Genomic DNA, 20,380 nt, shown 5'->3' on the forward strand with positions numbered 1-20,380 from the left:
ACTTTTGTATAAAGCAGCACACATATACAAGTAACACAAAGAAATTAAATATTCTGCATAATTCTCTCTTACAGGGACTGTCAAATATTTTTAAGCTTGCCTTTTCCCCACCTAGTTCACTCAGTTTATGAAAACTAATACAAAGTCTCCACCTAGTGGCCATGTATACATTTCACCAGCTTCCGAATGGCGATGTGGCTTTTTCACATCCACTGTTCTCATTTCTTCTGTAATAAAACCTCATTTTCTCTTAAAATAGGCATTTATTTATTTATTTATTTATTTATTTTCTATCCTGCTCAAACTTCCAAAGGATTCCAGACATAGTCAGAAAGCAATACTATCGACATAAAATTAAAGGGTATCTTAAAATGTAAATCAGCCACATACTTTGACACCTAATAATTCCAGGGTTGCCAGGAACAGTATCTCCCAGCCGCTGAATGCCTCTGCGAACGTTTTAAAGGAAAGTTTGATACTTTTAAACTGTCAAAAGAACTTCACTGCAACATTCAGAAAAGTATGAAACACAGAGGATGTCTACAGTTCAGCCTAGGCATCAAGACACGAGCATCAGGACATTTCGTGTGGGAATTGGGCAAATTCACCGGGCAAAATCTAGTCTTGGGTGCTGAATGACAGTGTAAATATTTTCATTTATTTTATTGCGTTAATATACCACTTTCCCCACCAAGAACCTTGTGGTGGTGTACATGGTTCTCCCACATTTCACCCTCACAACCACCCTGTGAGGTAGGTTAGGCTGAGAGTCAGTGAGTGGCCCAAGGTCACCCAATGTATTTTACACCTGAGGGGGAACTCTGGTCTCTCAGGTCCAAGTCCAACTCTACCCATTACATCACAGAGGCAGTTCTGTAGGACTAGGTCAACATTATGTCAGGAAAAAGCAGCAATGCAAAAGCGAGCTGCAGCTGGCTGGAATGCAAAACAGGATGTTGATGTTTGGGACTGTACCGGGGAAACAAAGGGGCAGTCTATTCACTGTACTGAGCACCGGATGTTAGCTCAGAGTGTCATCTGACCTGTACTGGAAGTACAGGGGTGGAGTTTGTCTCTCTACTGTTGGAGACTGGAGAGTGCAGACGCGTTTCTCTGTACTGCTGCAATGACAGAAATAAAGACATGTAAATAGATTTCTGTCTGTCGCTTTCCCCCTCCCTGGGGAGGCAGGGAGGAGGGGAGAGTGGTGTGTTCTTCTCACGCGAGGAGGATCGCCGATAGTGACCTTGCCTGTATCCTGCCGGGAGACGCAGACGGGGAGGTCAACAGGATCTCAAGCCGAGTGCCTGGAGAGTGGCCAGTTACCTCTGACTGAGGCTTGAAAATCCGACACATTAGCCTACCACAGCTATAGCCAACCATGATCTTTGATGCCACAGTTGTCATTTTAACATGCCAAGGTGCATCTGAAGACTCGTAGGAGCATGACAAGGAGCTTACATTGAGAAGCAGGGACCTCTGCTGCCTCGAAGGGGGAGGCAGGAGGTAAGAGCGGCCAGAACCAACAGGCTCCTTCTCTTGATATACAGGTGAAACTCGGAAAATTAGAATATCGTGGAAAAGTTCATTTATTTCAGTAATTCAACTTAAAAAGTGAAACTAATATATAAGATAGACTCATGACATGCAAAGTGAGATATGTCAAGCCTTTATTTGTTATAATTGTGGTGATCATGGCGTATAGCTGATGAAAACCACAAATCTCTTTTCTGATGAGAGCAGCTTTTGCATCTCATTTGGAAACCAAGGACCCAGAGTCTGGAGGAAGAATGGGGAGGCACACAATGCCAGATGCTTGAAGTCCAGTGTGAAGTTTCCACAGTCTGTGTTGATTTGGGGAGCCATGTCATCAGCTGGTGTTGGTCCACTGTGCTTCATTAAGTCCAGGGTCAACGCAGCCGTCTACCAGATTTTGGAGCACTTCATGCTTCCTTCCGCAGACGAGCTTTATGGTGATGCTGACTTCATTTTCCAGCAGGACTTTGGCACCTGCCCACACTGCCAAAAGTACCAAAACCTGGTTCAATGCCCATGGGATTACTGTGCTTGATTGGCCAGCAAACTCACCTGACCTGAACCCCATAGAGAATCTATGGGGCATTGCCAAGAGAAAGATAAGAGACATGAGACCGAGCAATACAGAAGAGCTGAAGGCTGCCAATGAAGCATCCTGGTCTTCCATAACACCTCAGCAGTGCCACGGGCTGATAGCATCCATGCCACGCCGCATTGAGGCAATAATTGATGCAAAAGGGGCCCAAACCAAGTACTGAGTACATATGCATGCGTCTACTTCTCAGAGGTCCAATATTGCTCTATTTGCAATCCCTGTTTTGCTGATTTCATTTAATATTCTAATTTTCTGAGATTGTTAATTTGGGGTTTTCATCAGCTGTGCGCCATGATCATCACAATTATAACAAATAAAGGCTTGACATATCTCGCTTTGCATGACATGAGTCTATCTGCTGACTGAGCTATAGGAATCATACCCATCTCTTGAACCCCAGACACTCCAAGTGTCCCTATTTTCCAGGGACAGTTACTGCCTGAGCCTGCTCTGCTTATGCAAGTTGGAATGCTGGGTCCTAATTGTACGGGGAGTCTAAATGATCAGGTTCCCTGCTGCATAAGCTCAACCCCAATGCTGAGGGCTGCAGGCACAAAAAATAGTGGAGTGGGGAGCAAGGACTATTAGAGTGATGTGAGCCGAATTCCCTGACCTGGACCTTGTGCCGAGTTATGAATCAATAAGCTTTGCACATCAAGAGAAGTGTTCCAAAGTTTTACGGCAAACTGTCTTTAAACTTGTTACAAAATAAATCCATTGTAAATAGAAAACAACACATTGCTCTTAAACAACTAGCAATTTTTACAGCCAACTGTCTTTAAGCTTGTTACCAAAAAAAGTCATTGTAAATACAAATCAACAAATTGCATTGCTCTTAAACAATTAGCAATGTAGTCCAGCTTTCTCTTAGTTCTCATTTGTTTCTCTGGTCCTAGACAGAGATTCAGATCAGCAAGTTGCTTCCTCAGTATGCTGTCAGCTTCCGAGAGAGACTCAGATTCCCAGAGATTTGTCATAAACACTAAAGCAAAGACTCCACCCTCATTTTGCAGCTACAGCTGCACAAGTACCTTCTGTGCTTGCTAGTTCTCTGCAAACATTCTACAAATGCACACCTCCATATAATATTTTATACATACAATGTTTAATGCACATTAAGCATATATTTTACAAGGGCTATAACTCCCCCCCCCCCACACACACACATCACAAATACAATGGAAATCATGTAGTAGGAAGAATACCTGAGCAGGGCTTTGGTTATGATCACATGATATTCTCATTATATGTATCATTCTATGACATAACTAATATTATTAACATTAATTGGGTTGATAAATAATGATGTTAGAGGAATAACCTACTGAAAAGCATTACCCTATCAATCACTGTGATCGCTAAAACAAATTTAGCACTAAGCAAGAGATTTTTTTGTGCTGTTTTAGGACCAAAACGTTCTGTCAAAGAGTGAACATCCTTCGTGTCTTCCTTCAGATATGCTCCCTCCAGCCCGAACGATAAAGGCTGCTGCTGTGGGGAATAAGTTGAATCAGTCACACTATACCCTCAAATGCAAAAGCTCTTGCTGTGCCCTCGATAGTAGAGAGGGAAATATCACAGGAGTTAAAAAAATTACTTGCCAAGTAGAAGAAAAGGTTACATTAGCACCGGGCAGTTCGAATTAGTTCCTCTATGGCTGCCGCTACCTTGCTTCCCATTTAAAGTCTCAATTTCTAGAAAAGCAAGCTGGGAGGAAGCTCTTGTGAAAGAACAACTCAACAGTGAGTGGAGTTAAGCAAGTCGGGTAGTGGAGTGCGCTTCTATGGGCAACAACTGGACTGGTTTCTACAATGTAGAAACAGGAGTTTCCAAAGCAAAGCTTCACCTCCCCAAAGCACTGCCTGTGCAAAACTGGTGTCCAACACTGGCCTGCTCCCAAGGGAGTTGGCAAGTTAGGACATGCATTCCAATGGGCAAGTTGTCAGAATAGGAAACCAGATCCCTGCCCAGCTGCCATGCCAACCCTGCTTCCTTGTCGTACTCCTAGAAAGCTGCAGCCCATTTCCACCCCAAAATGTGTTTAGACTGATTTCCACCGCTGCTAGGGGTGGGGCACACATCCTGCGACTGCCACATCAAGAGGTCCTCTGGAATTTCATTCAGCAGCAGATGTTGAGAAGAGGATGCAGATATGGAACGTCCTCCAAGAAGTTTCTTGGGCCAAAATGACTCTAAGAAAAACTTTAGCTAACCCCACTGCATTGCTGTGGATTTTTAAAGAAAATATTTAGACCATTGCTTACTGCTTGCAGAGAAAACACGTCCCTTATGTGGCAAAGGTTATTCTAAGAATGTTTTATCATTTCAAACAAGAGGGCATACTCAAAAGGGACTCGTCTTCCTGCCAAGAGCTAGAGGGATATAGTGTGTCAAAGGAAGAATAGCAGGCTGCCGCTGCAGCCTAGTGGATGGCTATGTTTGGGGAGGTATCAGGCTTTATGCTCAAAATCTAAGGATGCTCAGAACCCATTAGGTGGTCAGTTAGTCGATAAAGGCCAATCAGATGCCTCTGGTAAGCCCACTCTCCACCGCTGAGGTTTCCAGCAACTGGTATTCAGAGTCATTTCTGACTGTAGAAAGACTACATCCTCAGGTTCAATAGCCAATGATAAACTTATCCACCATGAATTTATCTTACCTTCTTTTAAAGCCACCCAAGGCGAAAACCAACAGCTTCTTTGACTCTTTGTTTGCTGGCATCCTCTTGGCCCTGGCGGTACCTTTCACAATCTCTGGTATACACTCGGGTTGAACTTCTAATGCTGTGGTCTTCAACATTTCCCAAGCGTTTGGGAGAAATACGACCCTCCTGACTTGGCTTTTCAACATCTTTTTGTAAAGCAATTTCCTCCTTTTGGGGATGCTTTTTTTTGCAGTCAATTTCGTATAATGATATACTGTTGTACTTGACATTCAATTGTGAGAGTCATTCTAGGCTTCTCATTAATAAAGAGAAAATGTGTATTTAAAATCTAAGCGTACCTTGCAGTGTTTCTTGTTTACTGCAGATTTACACTGGTTGCTGGTCCTTATACTCCCCCAGAAAAAGGTACAGCAGTACTTAAATACCAGCAATGTCTTCACAACAAACCCTGGAAAAAACCCCAATGCCAACTGCTTCCTGCTTTTAATACTGAAACAGCACCAAATGATTCCAAACAGCAGCAGCAGCTATATAATTTACTGTATATTATGATTGCTTTGCTTGGCATGAAAACACCGCTGATACCTTATGTAAAAGTAGCATTTATTTGATTGCAGCAGGACTTAATTTTATATTTGTTTCTACTAAGTAAGCTTTCAGCAAGTGCTAGGACAGTGTTGTACTAGAAAGCAATAGACAACCTAAACCTTTACCACAGATTTATTGTTGTTACCATCAGTTTAAATAAAAGAGCACTCTCATTTCAGTAAACAAAGTATGTACAGAGTTTACATATATCCTGCAAAACTTAAAATACAAATTTTAAAGGCCTGCTTTTTTTTAGTAGGTTCAATAAGAATGTGAATATTTTTTATGCTACATGCATATTTCCTAGCATACAAGCTAAATTGGTAGCTGAATAAAATCTAGCAACTGGATTACTTTGAAAATTCTGACGTATACAATAGTACATCAACACACAATTCTAGTTCCTATAGATGAAGATGCAGAAGCAACCAATCTCCTGTTTGTCCCGTCAAAAGACTAATGTGGGAACACTTTTAAAGCCAATTGTTTTAAACAAATCACATAGGCACAAACAAGACAGATTCATTGGTTAAAATATACCATCCATTTGTGGAAATTAACCAGCAGATTATAAGACATGCTGCAGATCAAGTATATTAGCAGACTGGAGAGGTGTACATGTGTCTCAGAATAAACTGAGCTACAGGCAGAACTTCCACTTCTCAGTGGAACTCCACTAAGTTGGGGAACCTTCACAATTGGGATCCAGTGCAGCATGACTTTCAGCAGTAGAAAAGTGAGATTCAGCGTGCCCTGGTACACGTATGAGGCTCCCTGGACACCTGATACACATACATTTATACCTGTGTGATGTAAGCATCAGCATTATGACTAATCAGATAACATACACAAAGAAAATTAAAATAGGAAAGACAGCTAAAACACAAATCAATATTCAGCACTACTTTTCATTGTGACCTAATAACTAAATATTCATGTATTACAGCTTTTCCTATTACAACATGACACACATACAATAAAATGTATTGCAGAGTTTGCTCACACTGTTTTGCATGTAAACATGTGTGTGTGTGTGTTGGGTCCTAATTAATGTGTGAGTTAAGCAGCGGATTGTAAAAAGAAACACTGAAAATGCCAAAACGTGTGGTAGTTCGCAACTATATTTGCATTCAGCAAATGCACTTACTTGCAAATAAGTTCCACTGAAATCAAAAGACCAACTTCCTATGAAGTTTAGGTCAGATCAAGCTTTTTTGGTTGGTAAACATTAGACTGGCAGTCCTTGGTAGGCGCAGTTCCCATAACAATGTGTTTAAAGAAAACACCCACAAAACTCAGCAAATGTCAGAACAAAAAGCTGTTGCTTCTCACACTACTTTCCCTTATGAAAACCAATACATGAGCAATTCCAACTTGAGTACATCAATCAAACCATGTAGAACATTTATTGCAATGTCTCAGAATCTGGTTGGTTGACGCTGGTTATTTTTGAAAACCAGACAAAACTTACAAATGACTGTTATGTATTAGTATAAATTTCAATAATAAAATGGTGGTGAAACGTTACACTATGTAAGAGGACCATTGTGCAAGGATACCACTCCCTTTTGATCATTACAAGAGCAAATATTAAATCAAGAGAAAATTAACAAAAAGCTGCAAGCTTAAGGTCAACCTTGTAGACCTGTTACAAACGTTTCGGGTTCATGGACTGTTGTTATTTTTGTGATTACGGAAGTGTAATTCCTTTTAAATAATTCCTTTTAAAATTTCTCTCGTGAAAGTTGATGCGCTGACTGGCATCCAGATCCATTACTTGTTTCCAACTGTTGAAATTCTTCTTATCAGATTTTAACCTGGAAAGCAAGTAATTTTCAATACATGATTAGGGACAAAACAAACACAATAAACTGCCTAGGTTTAATGTAAAGTGATGCTCTATGTAGACAGCAAATGAAACATTTTCAAAAACAACTGACCTGAAATTCTTTGGGCATGACTTCAAAGACATGCCTTACATATGTGGGGACTTCGCATAATCACTTCCAGAAATACATGAAGTTTCCACTGTTGCCAAACTGGAACTGTACAGAGTCACATTCATGTGGATAGAATATTGGGGCCAAACCAAACTTAAGTGTCAAGACTAGATCACTTTTAAATTCCTACGAAGAGGAATTTGCGAGTGTGAAAGAGAAGGATTTATTATGAATATGACAATGACTAAGACTTTTCCGGAACAAACATGCCCCTATTTCCTTCCCTAAAAAAAACATTTTTCCTTCTAGTGGACCTAGTAGATTGCAAGTAAGCCCTATAGGGGGGGAAACAGCTTTAAAAGGAAATTTGAAGAAAAGCAACTGTGGAGGAAGGATTCATGTCCCCTCCTAAATCCATGTTCTGCTTTAAATTTACACACAAACACCTTAAAGAGGTTTGGTGAAAGCCACATTGGATTAAACGGCATCAGTCCAATATATGTGAAGGAGTGTCTCCACCCTCATTGTTCAGCCTGGACACTGAGGTCCACCTTTGAGGGTCTTTTGGTGGTTCCCTCACTGAAATGTTACAGGGAACCAGGCAGAGGGCTTCTTAGCAGTGGTGCCCTCCCTGTGGAATGCTCTCCCATCAGATGTCGAGATAAAGAACTACACAACTTTTAGAAGACTAGAAGACATCTGAAGGCAGCTCTGTATTGGGAAGTTTTTAATGTTTGACATTTTATCTTATTTTTCTATGTGCTGGAAGCCGCCCAGAGTGGCTAGTGAAACCCAGCCAGATAGCAAAGGTATAAATAATAAACATTATTATTATTGCTGCTGCTACTACTACTACTACAACAACAACATAGGGCAACTGATCTCAGTGTTCATGGAAGCTCACAGTGCCCCCTACTTGAGCATGGAAAATTAAGTACATGATTCTTTGGATCCCAGGCTTCATTGCATTTACATCTGGGTTTAATATTTTTCTTATTAAATACATAGGAAAGAACAAGGGTAGTTTTAAAAGATATTTGAAACTGACCTTTCTAGTGAAGCATTCATGTGATTGGCTCTCTTCATAAATTTGCATCCCATCAATCTTGGTGCTCAGTCCCATAAGATCATGCATTTCGTGGATTGATTCTGACAGTATGCCTGTACTATAGAGTCGCCTTTCTCTCTCACAAAATCTCTTGTCATACTTAAGCCGAGTTTCAGTCATTCTTCCATTAATGTGTAAGCAAGCTTTGTGCCACTCTTTTCTCTTTGAACACAGTCCTTTTGAGCTGTTCCCTCTCAAAACATTAACACAAGCACAACTGAGTTGCAAACTTGAATTTTGTGGCTTTCCCCCCTCAAATGACAGCAGAGCAATCTGTGCATCCAAATTCTTCTGACCACATATTTGTGATGAATCACATATCTGTGAATTCAATGGATGAAGCTCTGCACTATTAATTGAACCAAAAGAATTTGGAGTTTTTGAATACACAGCACATCTGGAAGCAACCAATATATCTGCTGCATTGTTCTTATCACATAACACAACAGCCTCTAGCTTCTGCCCACTGTGGCACTGTTTCAGCTTAAATGCGAGACCTTGTCTACTAAGAAATTCTTGAATTTTAAGCTTTGCCTCATCACTCCAGTGTTCCCCATCAGCAGGTGACACTCCAAACAAAGAGCAAGGATAAGTTAATCGAGGTAATTTAGCAAGCTCTTCCGGGATAACTTTCAGCTTGTGACTATCAGAAATGGGGATGGGAACTGATAACCCATCATCAATAAAAGTAACTATTAAGAGATTAGAGAGTTTGGAGACTTCAGAAACTTCAACTCTGTTCCACTTTTCATTAGATCCAATCTTTATCAAGCAACTGGTACCAGGAACGACAAGCTCCTGTGGAATTGTAGGCAGGTTTTCTGGAAGGTCAGAGAGTAACTTGAACAAAGCGTTTAGAGACTTAAATGAGTCTTCTAACTGGATACAGAAGTTTGAAGGATCAGTGACAGACGTCACAAACCCAGTATAATACTGATCATTCTGGAATGGTGCCCAGGAAACAGAATTTGGTCTGAATGACAATTTAGGCATTGTTTTGCCCATTTTTATATTTTCTGGTAAGTTACATTTCTCCAGCACCCTTTGGCAAGATCTTTGATTCCAGTATTCCAAAAGCAGAATCCCATCTATTAAAATATCCACTTCCCACATAAAAGTAGATTCTAGGTATCTCAGAAACAAGATCTTGATCTCATGGCATTTTATAATCTTCAACACGCTCTCAAGAGACATGTCCACTAGGTTTTCAGCCCAAGCCCATTTACAAGGCATTGCATTCCGGGGAATACTCCTGAACTTGTCACTAAGTATCTGTGTGTCATGAAATGACACCATTTCATATTCTCCCAAGTCCATGAAAAAAACTAACATGTGACCCTCATTCACATACTTTTTAATAACTTCAGATCGATACCATTTCAAGGTCTCTTTTGATTTTGTCAAACATTCTAACCCTTCTTGAATATTTTCCACTGCAAGCAAGGAGTTCTTCTCAGCTTCTTGGGTAATCATCACGTTTAAATCAAAAAATATTTGTGCATCCTTCTTCAATTTTATATAGAAACGTCCATCTCTTGAAATGTGACCTATTTCAGCCAATTCTAGCTGTCCAGGCTTTATTTTTTGACAGGGAATCTTAGGGTGGCTCTCCCAAGGATGTCCAGCTTTTATTAATACTTCAGACACGTTTTGGCTTTCTGATTTGTTACTTTGGTCATTACCATCAGTATCTACATCTGTTATTGGAAGATGTTTTACGACTTCATTAAGATTTAGCAGACTCATATTCTGTAAACCTAACTCATTGATCATTGACATTTCATGGCAGAATACATCAACCTCCCACTGTTCACCATGCTGTTGTAAAAACTCTAACGCTAATAGTTGATTATTTACTTTACTGGCAATGCAGGCAGCCATATCACTACTGCAACTTTTATCTGGAAATGCGTATCTTGCTTTGCTAAGAAAACAGTGTATGCTGAATCTTGGAAAATTTAAGAAAACCTTTTCCATCTTGTATATTTTTGATGCATTCACAGTTGATGAGTTACCATAGTCAATGAACTCTACTTCAAAAGATTTTTCTGATTTAATACCTCTAATGACAGCTCTATATGTGCAGCAATCGGCTTCATACTCTGCTAAAACCATGTCGCCTTCCTCGAGTTCAGCATGTGTTTCTGGCTCTAGAACCAGTGATTCTCCATTCAGCTTCTCAGCAAGCTGCACAATTTCATTCTCATCCTCAGCACGATGAATATAGAAACTTGACATGCTAGTTATAAAAGAAATATAAACTAACATTTTGGAATTTGCCTGGATATGATGCTGTGGAAGCTTTGTGTACTTTTCCCTGGTACCACTACACCTTTCTTCTCCAAAATATTTTTGTTTCAAGATCTGCAACTCTTTATCTGGAGGCATCTTCTTCAAACCGGGAGGAGGGCTATCACACTCAGTCCAAGATTCACAATATGTATCTCTGCATCTCTGTCTCGGATTGCTTTGCAAGGCCAATTCTGTATTATCTGAGGCTGCTGGGAGCTTTACAGACCTTGTACTCTGTTTCTGCAGATCAATTGCAATTTCTTTTCCAGCACTCTGATTGCCAGGATTTGCTTCATTTTCTGCTTCTCTCTTCCAACCAACTACTTCACTTTTAATTTTTCTTTTAACTGCTTCTGACTTGACTTTATGCAACACATTTTTGTCTCCAACAGTCTTTTCTGCAGGTGTGTTTATAATTTTTGGGTCAACACCATATTTTTGTGTGTGCTTCAATAATTCTTTAATCTTCCTATTTATCTGTAGATCTCCATCATACAACTCCACACCAAGCTGCCCATCAGATTCCTTAGATACGATTACCGCCTTCATTTCTTTCCCCAAGTAATTCTTCTCAAACCATGTATTTATTTCAGTTGTAATTTCAACATCTTTTAGATCTGAAAGGTAACACTCGATAGCTTGCATAGGAGTAAATAATAATTCTGAAGCATGATTTGGAATAGGAATCATTTCTCTTTTTGCTACTGATTGTTTATTCCCAAAGTCTACAAAGTATACTTGCAAGTAATCTGATGAGCCCATAGGAGATGCTAAAGCTCTGTAGAAGAGGCCATCTTCAAAATATTTTGCTAAGTATAAATTGCAAGTGTTTAGCTGGTCTGTATAGCCTGTCATTTGACTAACCTCTGCAATCGTTTCAAACAGTTTGTCTATAGCACCTGCATTTCTATTTAGTTGGCAATAGAATTTTGTAGGGCTGTGTATATGTGTTATACACACCCCTTCTTCATTTCCAATTTTCATGTTAAAAGATGAATAATAAAATGTGTACAGAGAAAATGGCGGCACAAGGGACCTTGCGAATTCAAAAGAGCGAGACTGGGCATGACCACATTCTAAGAGAAACTGCTGCGAAGTAGTGAATGGAGTCTGTAAGTCAACAATATTATATAAATAGTTGGGGCTCCGAAGAATTAGGGCAGAAATCGTACAGGTCAGCAGATCATTAGAAGAGGAAACAAAGCGCTCAAAATCTCTACATGCCTCTGCAGTCCAGTTGTACGGGTCAAACATTAAGGATTCAGTGACCGTATTAAGACAACATCTGAATGTTTGGCATTCCAAGACCAGATATTCTGGAAGAATACCTTGGAGGTCTTTTGACAAAACTCTTTCCTGGTTACCATAGTCTACAAATACTACATCAACTTCTGTCTCAGACACATGTTGCTGTACAGCAGCTCTGTACCACTTCCCATCCTTAGAATGTTTCACAACACAGGCATGTTGTCCAAGTTCATATGGGCTTTTTTGAGTGTTGTAATAATACTGAATTTGTTGCATCAAGTTAAATAGCTCTGGCAGTTTAGATCGCATCTGACAGAAAAAGTTACCTGGTGAAGTACTATGACAACATACGACATCAAATACAGTTCCTGGTTTAAACCGATACTCCTTATAAGGCTTCGGGGTATCACCTTTCCCAGATGTGTTTCCCAATTTATCTGAAAGAGTGTTTTCCCACCGCGGGAAGGTAACAGCATGCTCTTTTGTCAGAGGACTCCGCAATTTATTCTTTTTCTGCCAACTCTTTTTATGTATCTTTTGTTTTGAGCATTGCATTTTAGAATCTCCCACAACGTTCTGGAAGGGATCTTGCTTTACTTCCCAATATTCCGCATATCCAGCCTGAACCATGGACAAAACAACATCAGTTTGTTCTGAGTCATTCATATACTGCACACTGACAATATACTTATTGTTTTTTTGTGCAATTACATGCAGTGTGAGCGGTTTGTCGAACACAATGCTTTTAAAGAAGTCAGTTTCTTTTTTAATCCATATGTCCTCGATTGGAAATGCATTAGCAAGTGAACAACAAACGGCCAAAGCTGGTAATTCTAGAAACTCTGGAAGCAAAACTCTCACATTGAAGAGTGGTACAGTTTCAGTATTGCCAAAATCTAAAAAATAAACATCAATACTCTTGTCCATCACTTCCCTGATAACAGCTCTGTAGTAATGCATATCCTTGCTATACCGGGCACAGCATAGTTTTCCAGGTTCTGGATTTTCTAGAATCTTGTCAACAGTTTCACTTGTATCATACACAGCTGCAATTTTCTTCATCAAGGCTTCAAACTCATCTCGACAATCAATAGTTTGAACCCAAAAATTTGACGGATTCAAGACATATACTACAAAAGCAACACAGACAGAACCGATTTGCATTTCTGCTCTCTTGCAAGGAATTCTTAAAGGAGAACACATTAAATGAGTGCCTTTTGAATCTGAATCATCTCCTGATTGTACAGTATTCCTATGAACAGAGTCGGCATAAACAGGATCTGTATCAGAGATTTTTATATCCTCACCTGTACAGGATTTTTTGGTCTTAAAGGATGGGTCAAGTTTTGGAATCACTTCACTCCCCTGTGGTAGATGTTCATAATGCATTGCAGACTCTTGTTTAAGAAGTGTAACGTAATACAAATGTTCATCAGCATTGAATAAATCAATGTGGGCATGAACAACACTTTGTCTTAGCAAGGCCTCCTTGAATTCTTTTAGTTGATCGTTTCTTACAGTTTCATCCTGAGAACTAAGACAGGAAAGTGCACAAGGAACTGAAAACCTAGGTACTGACATGAATTCTGGTTGAAGCTTTAAAACACAACTGGAAGGCACAGCTTCATAGCTGCCAAAATCCATAAACCAAATATTCACTTTGTTATCAGAAAGCAGCTGTTGTATCACTCCTCTATGCCACTGGCCATTTCTCCGTCTTGCTGCACAGAGGACTCCTAGATTCTCACAAGATGGAACATTTTCTGTACTAGTTTCGTAACAGGAAGACATGTTTGCTGTCAACTCATCCATCTCCACCTGGTATTGCAGCAGTTGACAATAAAATTTACTTGGACTGACTGCCACTGATATTTTTACTTTCTCTATCCCACCAATAGATAAAAGCGGCTGAAGGTTATTCATAATTGGTTGAACTTCTGATTGAATTCGATCATTACATAATACAGAATCCGGCCTTGTATATTTTTGTTGCAGTAAATCTGGCATCTGTTTACAAAGCAGCTCTTGTGGCAATTCAGTTAACATTTCTACAATAAGACAGAATGTATCTCCATCAACAAGTTTGCCTAATTTTAATTCAACCACATCACTAGTGATTTTTGGCACGTCAAGCAGAAATGTTTGGTGTGGTAGAATAGCTTGTATTTGGCCTTTAATCTGCAAATCTATTAATGACGAAAAGTAATTCAGAGCTTTTGGAGTCCATTTTTCTTCAATTGGAAGTATATTTCCAAAAATTCCACAAACCATCTTGGGAGGAAGTTGAAACAACTCATCAATAGCAGAAGCAATATGTGTCTCATCAACTGCCAGGATTTTCCCACTATCCATAAGAAATACTTCATAGATGTAGTTCTTCTTTTGTACTACTCTTCCTCTGTACCATTCTCCACAAGCAGAGTCTTCTACTAAACAAAATTCGCCAATACCAACACTGTCTTTCACTTTGGATACCTGCTGTATTTCATTTTGCAATATATGGTAATCAAACTCACAATCTGTGTTATATCTGCCTTGAAATTTCACAAGAACTTCTTTTGGATGGTAGTTTACATCAGTAATCTTCAGGTCTACATCTAGAAATTTTGTTGACAAAGATGAAACTTTCCTACCTGGAAAACCAAAATAAAGTTTGACATAATCAGGTAATATATGACTTTAACTGACAGTTCTGTCATCAGGTTTGATGCCATTCCAGTTTTCAGATTTCCCTGCCAATAGGGCACACCAACTCAAAGTCTCAAGTATATTATATTTATCTTCTACTACATCAAAAGAAATATCATATTTGAATACCATGCTTCTCTTTATATATTACTGGAAATTATGTAACCGTTTATTTTTATGTACACAGAGCCTAGGGCTTGCCGATCAGAAGATCAGCGGTTCGAATCCCCGCATCAGGGTGAGCTCCATTGCTCAGTCCCTGCTCCTGCCAACCTAGTAGTTCGAAAGCATGCCAAAGTGCAAGTAGATAAATAGGTACAGCTCCGGCGTGAAGGTAAACTGTGTTTCCGTGCGCTGTTCTGGTTTGCTAGAAGCAGCTTAGTCATGCTGGCCAAATGACCCAGAAGCTGTACGCCAGCTCCCTCGGCCAATAAAGCAAGATGAGCGCCGCAACCCCAGAGCCGTCCGTGACTGGACCTAATTGTTAGGGGTCCCTTTACCTTTACCTAAATCTTTCTAATATATAAATATAACCAAATCTATACGGTAAGTTTAAGTGATACCCTAAGCCTAAATTACTGAGCCTCAAAAGATCAGTCAGACAGTGCCTATTTCTACACATAACTAACAGTCCAATATTCTGAGTCATCTAAATAATCAAATGATTTCTTTTATCACATAGTGGGGAAATGCATTCTTCAGTTCTAGTACAGTTGGCAATAATACAGGTAAGGAAACTAGAGAAAACTGGAAGGAGAGTAAAAAGTTAAGCAATTTAGGGGAAAGAATGGACTGAGATGAAAGATGCAATTTATGAAATTAACAAGAAGTAATAAGAAATGAGAGATGTTCACAATGTTTTGCAAAATCATCTCTATATTTTACAGTTAGCATTAAAAAGGAAGATCTCAGCGACATGCAAACCATGAGACAGTGCTGTATAACAGCAGGGTTTTTAAACACCACCCAAAAGTAGACTAATATGTAAACAAACTAAAGGGAAAAGATGTATGCAAAGTGCAGAAAGACCAGTAAACTGCTGTGCTTGCTTCATCTTCTCTCCAAAACATTTTTCAAAAATCTTATCTCACCTGCCATATCTCAAAATATTCACAGCTTTTCATCTGTCCAGAAACAGCTGGGGGAGGAGGAGTCAAAAAAATCTGTAAAGCATTGAAGAAAACATGGAAAAGTCATGTAGTTTAAAATCTTAAGTGTGTGTGTTTTTGTGCTTTAATCGATTTTTATTTTTTGCATCCCATTAACACTTGACCAAACCGTCTTTTCCCTCTCTTCCCTTGCACTCATTTATCAGGGTGGAGAAAAAGAATTAAAAATAGAAACTGCATTGTTTCTATTGTTTTAAATTCAAACACAAAGTTTATTTTAAATAATGACTAAACAACATCTAGGCAAATATTAAATAATCTAGATATCCCTACGGTGCATCTCTAAACTGAATCAATGCTTTTACCAGATACATCAAGTAAAAGGTTTTTCTGTGTACCTGAAGAACATTTTAATACGTCTCAGATATGAATACTTGCACTGAAAGCAGGTTTTTCATTTTCACTTTATAAAACTGCTATAGCAGGCATAGGCAAACTCGGCCTTCCAGATGTTTTGCTACTACAACTCCCATCATCCCCAGCTAACAGGACCAGCAATGGAGGGTCGAGTTTGCCTAGGCCTGTGCTATAGTCTGCCCAGGAACTATCAAACCTTGTTTCAACCTCTTGTAAAGTGGCCAGGTTTTTGAAAAAGAGGGCAGTGCTTCCATATATTTAACAGAATCATAGAATTGTAGTTGGTAGGGATCATGAGAATCATCTAGTCCAACCCCCTGCAATATAGGAATCTTTTGCTCAAAATCCCCCTACTGAACAATTATTAAAGATGCAGGAATACTATCCTCTTTTCTTTTTTAAATCTGACCAACCTGGACAATAATGGGCATAGCAATTTTGTTTAATATTTTGTTTTTGTGAGGGTGCAGCTGGGCGAAGGTGAAGCAGAAATGAACAACACAGGAAGGAAGAGGAGAACTGTCCAGTGTGTCCTCCACTCACTTGCCAAAGTCCCACTTGAATTTAATTCTGCTTACTTCTGAGTAGACCTGTACAGGACTGGACTATTAGCCTCACAAACGGTAAATATGCTGGTCCTAAGAAAGGCTCTTTTAAATACATTCCATCTATAGATAAAAGGATAGCAAGCAAAACATAGAGATACAAAGCTTCCTTGTAGAGATACAAAGCTTCCTTGTAAAAATGAGGAAATGTAAACAACAATCATACTAACATGCGGCAAAGCCTGAGACTCTTAACCTCAGGGTCGCGGGTTCAAGTCCCATGTTAGGCAAAAGATTCCTGCATTGTTGGACAAGATGAACCTTCTGTTCCCTTCCAACTCTACTATGTTGTGATTCTGGGATCACATTCGCATGACTGCTTCCAGGAAATGTGCAAAGCAGCACCACTGGGAAATCGGATTGAGATAAGCCAAGCCTAAATCAGGATACAAATGGCCACATTTTAAACCCATCTACCCTGCTTATGAATACTAAACCGCATATATGCACACATGTACTGGGTAGACCAGAGAAAGCTTATTTGTTTACTCTTTAAGGTGCCGCGTGGAGGTTATTTTGCTGCAACAGACAAACGGGGCTACCACTCTGGTATTTCATAGATAGATAGATACAGTTGTGTCAACTTGGAATAAAATATGGGGGGGGGGTAATCCCCACTCTGCATAATCAGTCACATGATGTGGTGTGCAACACGCACCATTTGATTGGCAATGCCCATCAACTTTGTTTATGTGTGTGTGTGTGTATTTACTTTTTTATTAAATTTTCTGTCACCATTTAAAATACTAATTTTATATCCTTAAGATATCAATGACTTCCCTTTTTTCTCTTTCCATGGTTCATTTTACATGTCATAAATCCCTGCATATTTTACAAAAGCTATACCATTCAGTATTCCATGATTATTGCATCCACCAAAATCTATTTACACTGCTGAATTTATCTTAATGCTGCCTGCGTTTTCAGCTATACACAATTATTTCCCATATAGTCCATAAACGTTTTCCAACCTTCTTTAAAATGCCCATCAACTGTGGGGAGGCCTGGCCTTCTCAAATATTTTATTGGGGTTCCCAAAGACCCCTCAGTATGCATATATATATATATATATATATATATATATATATAGTGTGTGTGCGCGCACACACACGATGGTTTTTATTGGCACGGCTGCAGAACATATTCGGGGGGCTGCAGAAAAGCTTCTTTCACTTCCGGGTAGCTAAAATACCGACTTTCTTGGAAAGTCAAAAGGGACATAATAAAAGACGAGGAAGCATGAAAATACCGTGTATTTTTGTTAAGGGGGGCGGGGGGAGCGAGAAAAAGCTAATTTCAAGCCTGGACTCCCCGAAGCTCTTCGAAAGCAGGATGGGAAACGGGACGAAACCCTTTTTTAATTTCGCAATTTCTCCCCCTCCCCCTCCCCTCCCCACAGGTTTCGGGGTGCAACCCCACAATCCCATTTACCTGGGCCTGAATCCGAGGAGGGGAGTGGTCTTCCCCCCTTTGAGGCGAGGCACGAAGAAGCGGCGGCCTTTCCAAACTCCAGCTTCGAGGCGAGGGCAGCAGCAGCAGCAGCCCAGGCGAAAAGCGGCCCTGAGGGAGGAGGAAGCGTCTCGGCGGCGTTTTTTCGAGGGGGAAACGCGGCCCCCCTCGGGAGAAGGAACCAAAGGCGCCTTACACTGAGTGGGAAGGAAGGCCCCCCCCCCCGCGAGGAGGCCTGAGGGGGGGAAAGCGCGCCAGGCCGCCCGAGGGCCGCGTGCGCCTCGCGAGGAGGCAGCCGGGCGCGAGGCGGGGAGTCGTTAAACGGCGCCGGAGGAAGCGGGCCTGAGGGACCAAGCGCCGCCGCCGCCGCCGCCTTGACTCCGAAGGAAGGTTAAGAGGCGCGCCGTCAACGGTTAGGCCCGAGGGAGCCGTTGGCTCTGCTCTTTCCGGAACGGTTGGCTTTGGGGGGGGGGGTTAAGGTGGGCGCCCCCAGGGTTGGCGCCTTTGTTTGGGGGGCGGCTTCAATGTTTTCACCTCCTGCTGAAGTGGGAGGCGTTTCCACGTTTTCTCCCATGGAAATAGGGACGTCCCCTTCCGTCATGGGGTGTTGGGGTTTTTTTACGATTTATATTCCCACCCGTCTGACTGGTGGGTCAGTCTGGGCGGCCCCCGACATATGTTGAAACATAGTAAAACGTGAAACATTTTTTAAAATGCATGATTGCCTTCAGATGGCTAGGGGGTCGGAGAGCGTCCTATATTCCGACGTTTCTCCAATGAAAAAATGGACGTCCTATGATACCCTCCAATTTCCCCCCATTAAAAATAGGGACGCCCTACCATACCTTCCAACTTTTATCCAGTGAAAATAGGGACGCTCTGCTATACCTTCTAACCTTTATCCTTTGAAAAAAAGGATGTCCTACTATAGCCTCCAACATTTCCCCACTGAAAATAGAGACATCCTACTATAGCCTCCAACATTTCCCCAATGAAAATAGGGCCGTCCTACTATAACTTCCAACCTTTATCCAATGAAAATAGGGATGTCTTAATATAGCCTCCAACAATTCCCCAATGAATATATGGGCATCCTACTACAGACTCTAACATTTACCCAATGGAAATAAGGATAGCCTCCTACTATAGCCTCCAACATTTCCCCAATAAAAATACCATACCATCCAACTGACGGCCTACCGTACCATCCAACTGAAAAGTATAGCTATGGCAAAGAGTTCCTTCCCATGTATCTAAACTGGAAAACCGTGAGACTGGTTGTACTGCCTGAAATTTAGCCCTACTACACTCCATACCACGTTTTGAAGCCTATCCAGCACAACCACTATAGCAGATAGGGAGGAGCAGTGCTTTTTTCCTTTTTAAAAAAAAGTTTAGGAGTTTTCCTACTCATATTGAAATACTACCCTTCAATGAGGCCAAACTTAGATTCACAAAAGGTTTAGGGGTATGCATACCCCCACGTACCCCCAGAAAAAAAGCACTGGGGAGGAGGCATGTACTGCTTCAAGAACAGCCCCATATGCTAGCCCAGTGTTAGCCTGTATCAGAATCATATTGGTTTTGAGCATTCTCTGAGCTGATGGCCACACCTAGCCAGCCAGGCTTTAGGATTGTGTTTGTTCCCTGGAGAGCCTTGCTGTTTGCTTCTTTTTTTTCCCCCACTGCCTTTTTGTGTAAGTGAGAAGCACTGTGCACAAAGTGAGCCTCTTGTTTGTAAAATAAACGGGCTCTGTTTGTGTTTTACTTGCACTGTTTTTCTTTCATGTACTAAATTTGCTATTTTTAAAATGTTTTTTTTTTTCCCAATCCTGCATCAGTTTAGCCTCATCCGGAATGGCTATGATAAAAATGTCTTATTATGCTAAAATGGGACGTGGGTGGTGCTGTGGGTTAAACCACAGAGCCTAGGGCTTGCTGATCAGAAGGTTGGCAGTTTGAATCCCCGCGATGGGGTGAGCTCCCGTTGCTCGGACCCTGCTCCTGCCAACCTAGCAGTTCGAAAGCACGTCAAAGTGCAAGTAGATAAATAGGTACCGCTCTGGCGAGAAGGTAAACGGCGTTTCCGTGCGCTGCTCTGGTTCGCCAGAAGCGGCTTAGTCATGCTGGCCACATGACC

At 40.8% G+C, this 20,380-nt stretch overlaps 1 protein-coding gene across 1 annotated transcript; it reads right to left on the reverse strand.

Annotated features, from left to right (window-relative positions):
* Positions 1-5,500: 5,500 nt before the first annotated feature.
* On the reverse strand, positions 5,501-18,328 carry TDRD15 (tudor domain containing 15). The gene is made up of 4 exons (XM_082217069.1): positions 18,223-18,328; positions 15,752-15,823; positions 8,373-14,605; positions 5,501-7,201 (listed from the first exon to the last, which is right to left on the reverse strand). The coding sequence occupies exons 2-4, from the start codon at positions 15,756-15,758 to the stop codon at positions 7,190-7,192; spliced, it is 6,252 nt and encodes a 2,083-aa protein (XP_082073195.1). The 5' UTR covers positions 15,759-15,823; positions 18,223-18,328; the 3' UTR covers positions 5,501-7,189.
* Positions 18,329-20,380: the final 2,052 nt, after the last annotated feature.

The sequence above is a fragment of the Podarcis vaucheri genome (assembly GCF_965113315.1).
Source record: "Podarcis vaucheri genome assembly, chromosome: 3".
Classification (NCBI taxonomy): Eukaryota; Metazoa; Chordata; class Lepidosauria; order Squamata; family Lacertidae; genus Podarcis; species Podarcis vaucheri.